This window comes from Acinonyx jubatus, chromosome C1, assembly GCF_027475565.1.
Source record: "Acinonyx jubatus isolate Ajub_Pintada_27869175 chromosome C1, VMU_Ajub_asm_v1.0, whole genome shotgun sequence".
In the NCBI taxonomy this organism is placed as follows: domain Eukaryota; kingdom Metazoa; phylum Chordata; class Mammalia; order Carnivora; family Felidae; genus Acinonyx; species Acinonyx jubatus.
Genome location: NC_069381.1, coordinates 71,469,315 through 71,483,015, shown reverse-complemented (window position 1 = coordinate 71,483,015; position 13,701 = coordinate 71,469,315). Strand labels below are relative to the sequence as shown.

At 35.2% G+C, this 13,701-nt stretch overlaps 1 protein-coding gene across 18 annotated transcripts in view; it reads left to right on the top strand.

Annotated features, from left to right (window-relative positions):
- COL24A1 (collagen type XXIV alpha 1 chain) overlaps positions 1-13,701 on the top strand; it is a 398,176-nt gene that overhangs the window by 109,880 nt on the left and 274,595 nt on the right. For 17 of the 18 annotated variants that reach the window (XR_008295013.1, XM_027058695.2, XM_053214347.1 and 14 more), the window contains 5 exons: positions 4,541-4,594; positions 4,672-4,716; positions 4,965-5,018; positions 5,279-5,332; positions 9,947-10,000. Coding sequence is in view for 17 of the 18 variants with exons in the window: in XM_027058695.2 (XP_026914496.1) it covers positions 4,541-4,594; positions 4,672-4,716; positions 4,965-5,018; positions 5,279-5,332; positions 9,947-10,000 (261 nt within the window). In the remaining variant the exon portion in view is untranslated. The remainder of the gene's footprint in view (positions 1-4,540; positions 4,595-4,671; positions 4,717-4,964; positions 5,019-5,278; positions 5,333-9,946; positions 10,001-13,701) is intronic. The other variant, XM_053214348.1, reaches the window with a different exon arrangement.

Genomic DNA, 13,701 nt, shown 5'->3' with positions numbered 1-13,701 from the left:
CCAATGGGGAGAGAAAGGAAGCTGGGGAAGGGAGTTGGATTCCAAAGATACTCTTTCTGCATTCTTCATTTTACCTATCAGTTGGTTAGCTCACATGCTTCTGCTATTTTGCTGAAGTTTAAGACCAAAATTCTTAGCATGTCCAGACTATCTTGGTTCTCATCTGCACCCTGAGAACATACTTTGTACACTAGCAAAATTGTTTATTCTCAGATGCCATGCAGCCTTCCTGTGATATGGCCTTTGCACTTGTTTGTCTACTGGAAACACTTTCCTCTCCTTTTGCATCTAACACTGAACTCTTACTCATTTTTCAGTTCCAGGACAGCACAGTTCTAACACATAATAGTGCTTAGTAAAAATAACTGTGTGTTTCTGTTTTTGTTTTTGTTTTGTCCTTTCTCTTTCTCACTTTACCCTTTGGTAGATGGGAAGAGATCCTAGAGAAGAGAAAATGGCTGATGATACTAACAGTCATCTTTGTAATCCTCATCTCTACATTGATATGGATAGTACTTTATACTTTTCACACACATATCTCATTTGTTCTTCAATGAGATGTAAAGTAGATAAAGCAGGTATTTCTACCTCCATTTTATATTTATTAAATTTTTTAATCCACATAATGTGAGCATCTACTATGTATCAAATGCTGAACTAGACTTTTGCTAGGCCTAAAACTACAAACAAGATTTCCATTTTTAGCAACATTATAATATAGCGGAATAGAAGGAAAAATAAGCAATGTCATATAATGTGATCACTGCCATCATGGACTAAAAACCAGTGAGAAAGGAGCAATTTATGTTATCTTGGGAGAGGAGTCTTCGCAAAAGAGATGTGTTTTAATCGTATCTTGAAATTTGTGCATGAGTGGAATGGAGTAGAAACAGGAAAAGGGCTCTTTAGGCAGAAGAATCCTTAAATGCACAAAAGAAGTGGAAAAAATGCAATGTTTGGGAAATGCAAAGCGGAGTTGGGGGATTGCAGCCTAAGAAGTATGGGGGGATAGGAGCGGAATGGAAGGAGCTGAGGTTTTGGAGATAATTGGGAAAGATGATACAGAACCTTTATATTTCAGAATAAACAGTTTGCTCACCCAGTTTATCTGCAAGCCTACATCTGCTTGTTTTCATACAGGAAGTATAGTTTCCGACAAGAGATAATATAGCTTTCTCTAAGTGATTTTTTCCATGCAACTGGTTGTCATTGTCATTTGGTTTCTTAACCTGCGAGTGTGGGTGGGTGTGGTTGCACAGTCTTCCCTACACTGTGCTCACTCATATGAGCTCTAATTGGCTAGAGGCTGCTGGTTTTATTTGAAGAGCCTATCCTTAAGCTCTCTTTGTTTGACTCACTTTGACTCGAAAGTTCATTATTATTTCTGGCTCTGTGGGAGGCTCTTCTCCCTTTGGTGCTATATCCCAGACAGCTAAGCTGCCATACGTGGAAATATTTCTCCTGTCTGCTCTGTCTTCTCATGGAAAAGGAGTATGGTAGGGAGAGAGTGCTGAAGGCCTTCAGATTTTCCTTGTGGAACTGAAAACTGCTCTTAGCCTGTCATGGGTTGCTTTCAGAAAGCCATCGTTTTTCAGGACTAGGGTTTTCCACACAACTTGTAACATACCACAAAATGTTAGATGTCTCTTGGAGGTTTCTACATCCATACCATTGTACTTTTTAATTCTCTATTTTGCTAAATCTTTTATAACATGTATGTACTTTGATATTTTTCAACACTTACTATTTTGTGATTTCTCTTTTAGAGTCACTAAAAAGTAAAATAGTAGATTATGCATACAAAGTACATGCATCTGAAGATACTAGACTCCACACAGTGATATATTTACTGAAACAAAGTTAATAATATTATTGCCTATAGAAAAAAACAGCAGGATGAAAAAGAAGTATTTGTTTATTTGCTTATATTTTTCCATACCTGCATAGATTATTGCTGCATAATTTCCAAACAGAAATGTTTATTGTATTTTTTGAAACTCTCATAATTTTTAAAGCTATGAACTTTGCATAAACTAGCCACTGTAATTATAAGAAAAATTGTTCCTACTGACAGAATTTGTCAGGGATGTATTCATATTGCATATCTGTTTATTAAGTTGGAAAGTATTACTCCTTACTTCTCACAGTCTCATATATTTCAGGATTAAACATGTTGGAAATAATTTATCTTAGTTCTATTTCACAGACTTTCGGAGTCACTTAGAAGTAAAGATGTCATATTTTCCATTCTGAAATTTGTATTCTATAAATGTAGACTATTAGAAATGCTTTTTGATGTCGGGAGATAGAGCTCTAGAATCACTGTTTTCGTTTTTTTTTTACTCAAGTATAATTGACATAGAGTGTTATATTAGTTTCAAGTGTACAATATAGTGATTCAACAATTCTATACATTATTCAGTGCTCATCATAAATGTACTCTTAATCCCTTTTATCTATTTCAGCCATCCCCCCACCCACCTCCCCTCTAGCAACCACCAGTTTATTATCTGTATTTATGAGTCTGTTTTTTGTTTGTCTCTTTTTTTTCTGTGTTCATTTGTTTTGTTTTTTAAATCCCATGTATGAGTGAAATCATATGGCATTTGACTTTCTTTATTTTACTTAGGATTTTACCCTAGGGTAAAAGGTGCATCCATGAGTGTTACAAGTAGCAAGATCTCAGTCTTTTTAGTGGCTGAGTAATATTCCATTACATATATATATATTATATATATTATACGTATAATATGTATTTTTATATGTATAATATATAATATATATATTACACATTTAATATATATAATATGTGGACATCTATGTCCATCTATGGATGGACACTCGGGTTGCTTCCGTATTTTGGCTCTTGTAAGTAATGCTGCAATAATCATAGGGTGCATATATCTTTTTGAATTAGTGTTTTCCTTTTCTTTGGATAAATACCAGTAGTAGAATTCTGGATCATAGGGTAATTCTACTTTCAATTTTTTGAGGAACCTCCATACTCTTTCCCACGGTGGCTGTACCCATTTGCATTTCTGCCACTGTGCACAAGCGTTCCTTTTTCTCTACATCCCCTCCAGCACTTGTTATTTCTTTTTTATTCCGGCTATTCTGACAGGTCCTTCAGTATTCATCCCACACTTTATTTCACATTTGTTGTGTGTCAGTTATATGTTGGAACTGGAAAATAAAAAAATCAATAAAACGTGCTTCTGCTTCCATAGAATGCTCAGACTAGAAAGACAGGGCGGGGGGAAGTATATAGTGCAGTATATTGCTAGTTCACTAGTGAAGTGCAGTAGAAGGCCATTTCAGTATTGGTCACTGTATCTTCAAAGGCTTGGAGCATGTGAAAAGAGAGAGCAGAGAGCATGTTCAGACAATGGAAAACAGTCCATTGTGGTTAGAATGTAGGATTTGGAGGAGGGAGACGTAAAGGAGGAGTCCTAAGGACAAATGGAAATAGAGAAAACTAGGAGAGTTGGTGGAAACCTGGTAGCGAGGGTCTGGGATGCTTTCCTGAGAAATTTGAATTATAACTAAAAGGAGCAACATTTTTTGGCACTGTGATACATATACCTTTAAGAGTTTCTTAGCATTTGGGAACCATAAAAGGGAGGTTTAAACCAACTTGTTCTTTGAAGCCAGGCACAGGGAGGTAGTAAGAGAAAGAAGGAAAATGAAGGTGTCATTGACACAAAACTTGTAAGTGATCCCCAAGCCATTTTTTTGAAATTTTACTTTCAAATACCCTTATTGTGGCTACTGTCCTTTGTCTTCTAAGATGAAGTATTTGAGGAGTTTTTCTAAGGCTCTTACCTACAGGAGATGATAGTGGTAGTTATGTTTTTGAGAGATCTTGCATTGGAGCACTAAACTGAGAACCTTGGCATTGCTGACCATGTCTCTTTCATCCGTTTCCTCAACACTTCTACAGTGTCTGTGTACATGTTATGCCCAACGAATGTTAAATGATGAATGAATGAGAGAAGCCCAGAAGAGTAGCCTCGTTCAGTACTCAGCTTATCGCTGAGATTGTGGTATTTTATCATTCTGCAAATTTCAGATCATGAAATAAAATCATTAGAATGCCTGGAACATAGTAACTGCCCAAAAAGTATTTCCTGAATAAATGGGTGAAATAAAAATATAAGATGATCAAATGAAGCATTTATCAAATGCATCCTGAGAACATGGCACTAAAATATTTCCCTTATCTTCACGATTTTAACTAGTTGGAGAAATATTTCAAGATGAATGTGATGGACAGTTAAGCATTTTAGGGGCTAAAGGAAAGGGAGGATCCTTGTGGACTTGACCAGTATGAATAGGCTTCCGGGAGTAGGATGACCTCACTGAGGTTTCAAAGATTGGTATGATTTATACATGTAGAGAGAAAAAGAAATTGTGGAAGAACAAGGCACATGTAGGAACTTAGTGAGACGAACTGTTCTGGGTTAATTAATCAAGTTTACATTATTCTCTTTCTAATCCTAGTGTATGCTTAATGATGCCTTTCTGTCTTACTGCATTTCAGGGCAGTGTTGGCCCTATTGGACCATTTGGACCTTCTGGAATTCCTGGCCCTGTGGTATGTCTGTATCTACATAATGGATATCTCCCTTTAATTTCTCTACAATGTCACAAAACATGTCCTCTTTTTTTCAGGGTCTTTCCGGGAATAAGGGCCTACCTGGAATCAAAGGTGATAAGGTGATTTAAATATTTACATTATCATAGAGTTAATTTCTTATCACATTTATTTTTTTTCTTTTCAGTCAACACAACTTATAAAATATTTTGTTTTTATATATGGGATCCAATCTGTACTGTCAGTTATACAATTTTTCTCAGAAGTAGGAAAAATAAAGAAGCTGTTCTTCCATAAACATTTGTACTTTCGTATAATATTGCCATGTTTGTGTTGCTTAAATGTCTTTGTATAAAATTGTGCCCTCTAGGGTGAGCAAGGCATTGCAGGAGAGCCAGGAGAACCAGGGTATCCTGGAGACAAGGTAACTTTTTTTACCATTAAGTTTATAGAAATACAAAAAAAAGTCCGTGAAAAACTATAAATTCTTTGAAAAGAAAGGAATAATCATTATTTTAACCATGTAGTTTATTAGGATATGGTATCAATATGGTTTTACATGTCTTGTTTCTCAGTTTTCTTGGATTAATTCCATGAATTTTTTAAGTAATTCGTAAATAGAGGCACATCTGCCTTTTTTGGTGTAAGAGTTTCTATCTTTCCTCTAATATTCTCTTCTTTTAGGGTGCTGTTGGTGTTCCAGGACCACCAGGGATGAGAGGAAAGCCAGGACCTTCAGTAGGTTTGAACTTTTGCTTTGTTCTTTATGATTCACAAAGTGCACAGCATGGCAGGAGTCTTGACAATTGTTGGTATTAGTGGAATATAAGAAGTAAGATATAAGCCTACCAGGCTGGCATTGTTTTCTCTTCAGTTTTTAGGGTACAGCTAATCCTTGAAGTTTTCAGCTCACATTCCACAGAGTATTGGACCTCATCCTCCTGCCCCCGACCCCCATCCCAGGCCAAGCCAAATTTCTGAGAGCCCTAAAGATCTTGGTTGATCTATCATGGATAGTATTTCAAGTAAACATGGGGTGTTTAAAACAGAAAATATAAAACACCTTAAATACTATTTTAATTTTTCCAAATATCTTTCATTCCAATGTATTTCATTAAAAAAAAAAGTATTGTGAAGAAAAGATAGCATGTCACACTCTGTGAGCAAAAATATTCTAGTTCTTTGTCTTTTTTTTTAAACTTTGGGCATCAATTAGTTGAAAAGAAAGGATACTTATACTGTAGTTAACACAAAACCCAACAAAATATACAACTAAAATTACTGAGTAATTAAAATCATTTAAATAATGGTTAAAACATGAGTTAAAAGTATGTCTCTATATATTAAAAATCATAAAAATTATTATATTTAAGATTTACTGAATGTTTACAAAGTTCCAGTCACTATTCGAAAGTCTATGCCTCTAATTTAATCTTTACATAAATCATATAAAGTTGGTACTATTATTATTCTTATTTTACAGATTAGGGGAACTGAGACATAAAGTTGAACAACTTGCCCAACTTTTCGTAGTTAGTTGGTGGCCACCTGGGAAAACCCAGGTAATCACCTATGTCAGAGCTCATGCACTTAGCCACTGTGCCATACTGTCTGAGAATTTAACATTTTAAGATTGTTTTAGGATTTTAGTATTGTTTACAACTCTATGAAGGTGAAGGTGATTGTAGATAGAAAAAGTTAGACGGAAAATTATAATTTATTAAAAAACATTAAAATGTACATTTTAAAAAAGATTATTGTTTTCCTGAGCAAATCTTCGTGTTCCCTCTAACTCTACCCTCCTATGTCAGGCTTGTTTGTTTTTTTGTCAGATGCAAGCAGCTTTAAGTTACAGTACTTTATATACCCCATTCTGTCTGGCTTCTAACAGTGCAAGCATTTCATGTACATCTCTCAGGAATTATTTATTCCACAGAACCGTTTTCAGCATCTGTTTGTCTAATGACATCTGTTTGTCTAATGGTAAGCTTTGCTCTTCTTAGTTTTTGCCTCAGACTCAGGGTATACCTGGTCAGTCATGTACCCAGACTTGTGCTCAGCAGTTGAATATTAGAAGTTACAAAGTGCATAAATAAGGGACATGAGAGTAGGTCATGAAGCTGGCAAAAAGCCTTTACTCAAGGATGATTCTAAACCACGTAACAGGAATTTACCGTATCTGCAATGGTTGGCAAAAGTAAGACCCTAACTTCTTGTATTTTCATTGTTCATTGTGTGAGGGTTTTCTGACTTCTGATAATAATAAAAGGAGCTGGTACAAGACATTTTCTAAGGACAATACTAAGTAATAAATGATACCAATATTCTGTTATGCTTCACATACTTATACAAAGTAAACCTTTTTAATGTCTCCCCCTCCCCTTACTTTTTGACACAGTTTGTATTGATAACATGTTTATTGCTGGGCAGGGAGGGATATACTGGTCTGAGAAACAGAGACTTAGATTTTAGTCCCAGCCCTGACTTGCTATCACCCAGGGCATTTAACCACTGTGATATCCAATTTCTTGTTTAAACTGAGAGACTATATCATATTTAAGGTTCCTTGCAAATCTGTGACTCTTTAGTTGCCTCTCTCAGGGATAGTGTTTGCCAGTATTTCTCTAGTCTCAGTTACAGAAAAGGCAGAGAACCTGTCTCATCTTTAACAAACACATGGTCTTAAAACCCTTAATTTTTTTTTCCTGGAATAAATCACCAGAACCAACTCTAATGTGTGTTTTAGGGCAGTGATTCAGGGAGCATAAGATGATAAGAATGAGGCTTTTTGCTTGTTCATTTTGTACCTTTCTAATTATTCTGGTAAAAAAAAAAAAAAAACCACATTTTTTAATGTCGGCAGGGACTTTGGTAGGAGATACTTGACCATTTTTTTGTTTTATCAACTCTTTGAAAAAAATGATATATCAGACCGAAGATAGGATAAAAACTTAAGAATTAATATTTGTGAGAATCTTTAGTTTCTAACTTTATTTATTACTTGTTTATATCTTATGAGTGGACAAAACTTGTAGAGGTTTGACCTGGAAACTTTTCCCAGTTATGGAAGGAGACAGTTGTTGGATGAAAAATTGCTTGCACTCAATCTATTAAAAAGAAACTATACAAGTTAGTGCCTATCTAAATCATTTGTTTACTAGCATGAAAAGAATGCCATAGTCATAAGGATGTCTTTCTTATTTTATATCTCCTACTTTGGGTTTTCTATTATCTAAGATGATGACATTAGTGACTTTTTTTTTCCCCAAATGAATCTAAGTTGTAACGTGAAAGAGTATTTACAAGCTAAAAGAAGGAATGTCCTGATTTGGAAGGCTTTTTACATTTTGCAATAAGGAAGCTTTTGCTCTACAAGCATTTAAAAACTAGAGAAAACTACCAATCAGAAGTTAAGAAATATTCTTTCCTTAGAACAAAGACATTATTGGGGTACCTAGGTGGCTCAGTCGGTTTAGTGTCCGACTTCAGTTCAGGTCTTGATCTCAGAGTTCGTGGGTTTGAGGCTCACTTCAGGCTCTGTGCTGACAGCTCACAGCTTGGAGCCGCTTTGGATTCTGTGTCTCCCTCTCTCTCTGTTCCTCCCCCATTCATGCTCTGTCTCTCTCTGTCAAAAATAAATAAATGTTAAATTAAAAAAAAACAAAGACAATTATTATGTTCTTTCCATACATTTAACTAGAAGTTGCTGTCAATTATAGAGGTGTATGTAATCATTACTCCCTTGTCTAAAACGTACTTGAAAGCTCAGTTTTTATAAAAGAGACTTGACATTTGAGGAAACTTCCAGCTGAAGTTTTTCAAAGTGAAGATTCATTCTGAAGAATGAACGAAATTATTCCAAAATGTGTGTTTTTAAGTATCTGGTTGTCGATTAGTGTTTCTGAAAACAAAGACCTAGTAGGTATTTTTCCTTCACAGCTTGTAAATTTAGCTTCTGGTTTGCTTTTTGCCACCAGAGGTCTCCAGTGAGAGCTCTATCTTTATCTCTTTAAGAGAGGTACTTGCCATTTTAATAATGTAAGCCTCCTCTAGATATTGATTATGACGGATGATGATTTTGTTTACTTAGGAGAACTTAAATGAAGTTTTATGTAATACTATTAATTTTCTCTAAATTTGATTGCAGTAGTTTCATTGTGTACTGTTTTATGTCCTGAAACTCAGATATCTAAGCAATGTATGAGAATGAATTTAGTGCTTATGGAAAACGGTGCTTTACTTCTTGAGATGTGAATAAATGCATACTATATCTTGTATTTCTATGTAATCTGAGGCCTATTAAGTCAAATCTGAAACTTGAATAGAAATTTAATGTGACAGAAATAATGAATTCAACAGTTTCTCTTATGAAAACAAGGGTATTAGACTACTGGTCCCCCCCTGTTCTATACTTCAATCTCTTGAGAATATTGCCAGCCCTTTCTAGTTTCAGGCTTTATGACCACTTGTCTCTCCTCTGAATCTTCTCTCTGGCCCTGATTTCACTTCGTTAATCCAAATGAAAGTCAGAAAATGAAGTCAGAAAATGAAGTCAGAAGATGGCTTCAGAGATATTGAAAAGAAATCCTCAGCATTTTAATATAATGATCAAACAATCTAGGAATTATAGGTATCATCCAGGAAAGGATAGAGGACATGAAGGGAATAATTAATGGTTATAGAATTGGTTAACATTTAGTGAGTACTTTCTATGTGCCAGGCACTGTGCTAGGAACCTTGCATGTATTGTCTCTAATCCTCACAATGACTCTGTAACAATGTTAATACTGTTAGCATTATTTTCCTATTTTATTAGTGAGGAAACTGAGGCTAATAGAGATTAAGCAACAAGGACTTAAATCCACATAATTCTTGATTGCTAAATCGGGCCCCTTGTAGTATCAACGGAAAGAGGAATTTTCAGGGATAGTCCCAGGACTCTGGTTATTTATAAAAGTAACTCCTCATCTAGAGTCCTCTACCTTGTTGAGTCAAACTTTATTATCTCTGGATAACACACACACACCCACGCACACACACACTTTTCTTCTTGACTTGAGCGCTTAACTCAGTAATTTGTTTGTATCTCCAGCACTTAGGAGTAAATATATATTACATCCATACACGTTTTAAAAGTAAGTTTTCCACAGAGATGATGGTTACAAATTAAGTCTTTCTGAATGGTAGTTACAACCTTGTTTGACATAATATATTGAGTGCTGTTTGCTAAAAAGCCATTATACTTTTGTGTGGCATAATAAATTGATTTGTTTGCTTACCATATGTCTGTCTCCATTTTAACTTGTATTTATTAGGTTAATGCTTATACGCTGACTCTCACCCCCATTTTAGGGCCAAATGGGTGACCCAGGACCCCAAGGACCATGTGGCCCTCCAGGACCAGAGGTAAAATGTTGGTTGGAAGATAACAAATTTGAAATAAAAGTTGAAAAAAATTAAACTTGCTTGTAAAGCATGTTTTTACATAATAGGCTTAAGAAAGATTCTCTTTAAAGTTTATATCTTTGTAAATAGTTTGTATTAATTTTTTTTCTCCTATGTCAGAAAGTATGCAACAGTGATCCCAAGGAACTAGAAAGGTATTAACCACATTATAGTCCTTATTAGATCACAGCTGATTTATTTATTCTGAACAATAACTATAATAACACATACTTGGGGTTTAAAATCAAATTTCAGGATAAGCTCCACTGAATTTTTAATACAAAATGCTTCCAATTTTTGTTATATGCATATATCATTTGGATCTCATATTCTAGAATAAATACAATTAAGTCTGTAGTACATATATCAAATTTACTTGTTTATTCTTTGAAATTTTGACTTTGGCTGAATGCTTGATCTGGAGTGTCTTTTTTTTTTCCTGAAAGTTCACATAGAACACAAGGTTCTTAGATGAAACATTTTAGTTTTTTAAAAATCATTTTATGAGTTGGGGTGCCTGGGTGGCTCAGTCGTTTAAGTGTCCGACTTCCGCTCAGGTCACGATCTCATGTTCTGTGAGTTCAAGCCCCATGTCAGGCTCTGTGCTGTCAGTTCAGAGCCTGGAACTTGCTTCGGATTCTGTGTCTCCCTCTCTCTCTGCCCTTCCCCCACTCTATCTCTGTCTCTCAAAAAATGAATAAACATTAAAAAAAATTTAAAAATCATTTTATGAGTCAAAGATATATACCACATGGAGATAACTTCTGAAGTTCACTCTAATTCAGAAATATAAGCCAAAAAAATATATATACACCTATACATACACATACACCCCTAATTCAGAGTCATAGATGCAGCAATAAAGCTGAGAAAATGAATTTGGCTTCAGAATAAATAAATCAGAGCAATAAAATCCCCTCAGTGTCAGAGTAGCAGGCAGAATTTCTAGAAATAGCATTCTACTGATGCTTTCTCCCTCTCTTTGTAAACCATAAAATCTACTTCTTACCCTGCAGCTGTCTTTCAGGGTTGGTTGATTTCTTCAGTCAATGCCTATTACTACTTATTGTCTAATTTAAAAATACATTGCATATTGGTAGTTCAAAAATCTAAAAATCTACATTGTACCTAGTTTTATTAATAGGGATATAGTAGGAGATAAAATACAGTAATATATTGACATCACCATTCTGGAAAGAAAGAAATTGTTTTGAGTAATTGAAGTAATTATTAACGAATAATTAAAATAGTAACTAACACATTAATATAACTTTATATATTTTATGAGCCTGTTTGCTTTTAATAATTTTTCATGAAAACCTGCCTGGAATGAATTCTATTTACTTGTCTTCTCATACTGAGGATACAGACCTAATTTATCTTTTACTAGCCTTAAAGATGATTTATTATGAACATGGGTTGTTCTTTTTTAAAAATTTTTTTAATGTTCATTTTGAGAGAGACACACACAGAGTGGTAGCAGGGAGAGGCAGAGAGAGAGAGATGCACACACAGAATCTGAAGCAGGCTCCAGACTCTGAGCCATCAACACAGAGTTCGATGTGAGGCTTGAATTCACGAACCATGAGCTCATAATGGAGCTGAAGCTGGACACTTAGCTTACCGAGCCACCAGGTGCCTTTGAACATGGGTTGTTCTATTGTAACAGTTACAGATAGTTTGCATGCTAAGAAGGACTGTGTCACTGCCTTATAATCAGTATGGTTTGGGATCATTTTCTTCTTTTTCCTAAAGCTAGGTTAAAGGATGGATGCATGGGCCATGTTTTTACTTATTACTTGGTCTTCCAAAGATGTTTCTTTTCTTTTTCTGTTGCCTTAGAGATTTAATGATTTGCAATCATCATTCAAAGCATTGTCTCATTGTCTTGATTTTTGCACTACTAATACAAAGTCCTGAGCTCTAACCTTGTCAGACTGTACCCATTCCTCCTGCTCAGCTGCATTAAATGTTTTCATTGAGCCAAAGATGTAACCTGTATTCTCATAATTGGTCAAGGTTTTTTTTGGGGAAAGGGGTCTAATCTAAAGATCATACTTTTTTAAACATAAGAATATAATGTATAGGCAGTTATATGAGGCAACACTTTAATCCAAATCCCTCTCAACATTAGGCTTTTGATAGAATTGCAGATCTAAGAATTTACAATAGTATGTTTAATATTGTATCAAGACTCAAAAGTTTCTACCTGTATAGTACATGACTTCTCAGATAAGGGGTTTTATATGTAGTGCTAAATTTAGACTTTATACTATAGGCAATGATCAAAGATTTTTAAGCAAGGGGAATGAAATCATCAGACTTGTGTTTTAACAGGTGCATGGTAGCAGGAGCACAAAGGTAAAAAAGAAAGAAGGGAGAGGTGAGAAGACTAATTGGAGGCTATTTAGGAGGATAAGTAAGGCAAGACCAGGCTATAAATAATGAGAGCCTGTTAAAATAGAGAAGAGAGGATGGCTTCCAGAAATAATTGGGATATACAATTCACAGCACTTGAACCACTCAGTTCTGTTCATTTAGTTTGTGTAAGAGAGCAGTAAGAGACAATTTTAATGTTTCTTGCTTGAAAAGTTGGGTAGAAAGTGGGATCACCATTCTAAAAAAAATTTTTTTTAATGTTTATTTATTTTTGAGAGAGGGACAGAGCACAAGTGGAGGAGGGGCAGAGAAAGAGGGAGACAGAGAATCCGAAGCAGGCTCCAGGCTCTGGGCTGTCAGCACAGAGCCCAACACAGGGCTTGAACCCACAAACAGTGAGATCATGACCTAAGCCAAAGCCAGATGCTTAACCAACTAGGCCACCCAGGTGTCCCTGGGATTACCAGTCTAAAAATAGTAAAAAGGGAGAAGGAGGAAGATATTCAGAGGGGTAGAGATAATGCTTTGGTTTTGAGATTGTTAGGACTGCAGAGCCTGTTGGACATATAGGAAATTAGTCTCATAAGTGTATAGAAAACTATAGACCTGAAACTCAGAAGAGAATAGGACTAGAGATAATTATTTGTTGTCATCCACATGGTGGTATTAGATGAAGCAGCTGTTAACAGATGAAATCATTTAGGGAGAATGTATGAAACAAGGTTTGAAAATACTACACCTGGACATTCACCCCGAAGGCTACATTCTCTATCTACAGTGCAATCGGTTTTAAATTAACAATTTAAAGGCAGTAAGATAAACTTTGGTAACTTAAAAGCACAGAGAAAAGAAAAAAATCACTTTGGAAATTAAAAAATATTTAGTACTGGGTGAGAACCAATCACTATAAAACTTGAATGTTGCACCCAAATTCACATTTCTCTAAAAAGCAAGGAAGAACAAGAATAAATGTATTATGCATAGCACAAGTGTAGGGATTTGTTTCAAAAGGAGAAAGACGTTGAAAGAGATCAAATAGGATAGATTCTGTTTTCTTTATAAATATGAGACAATCCCAAGACTAAGAGGACTGGGTGCATCCAGAAAGAGGGCGCTTGAGTAGATTTGTGAAGAGTAAGTGGGGAAGTAACTAGAGACTTATAAAATAATTCCTGAGCTGCATTAAGAACTCAGCTAAGATTGAAAAACCATCTTCCCAAAATATAGCCACAAAGTCCAATACTTTTTATTGGAACTGTATTGTAAATTTGAGTCTGAACGTC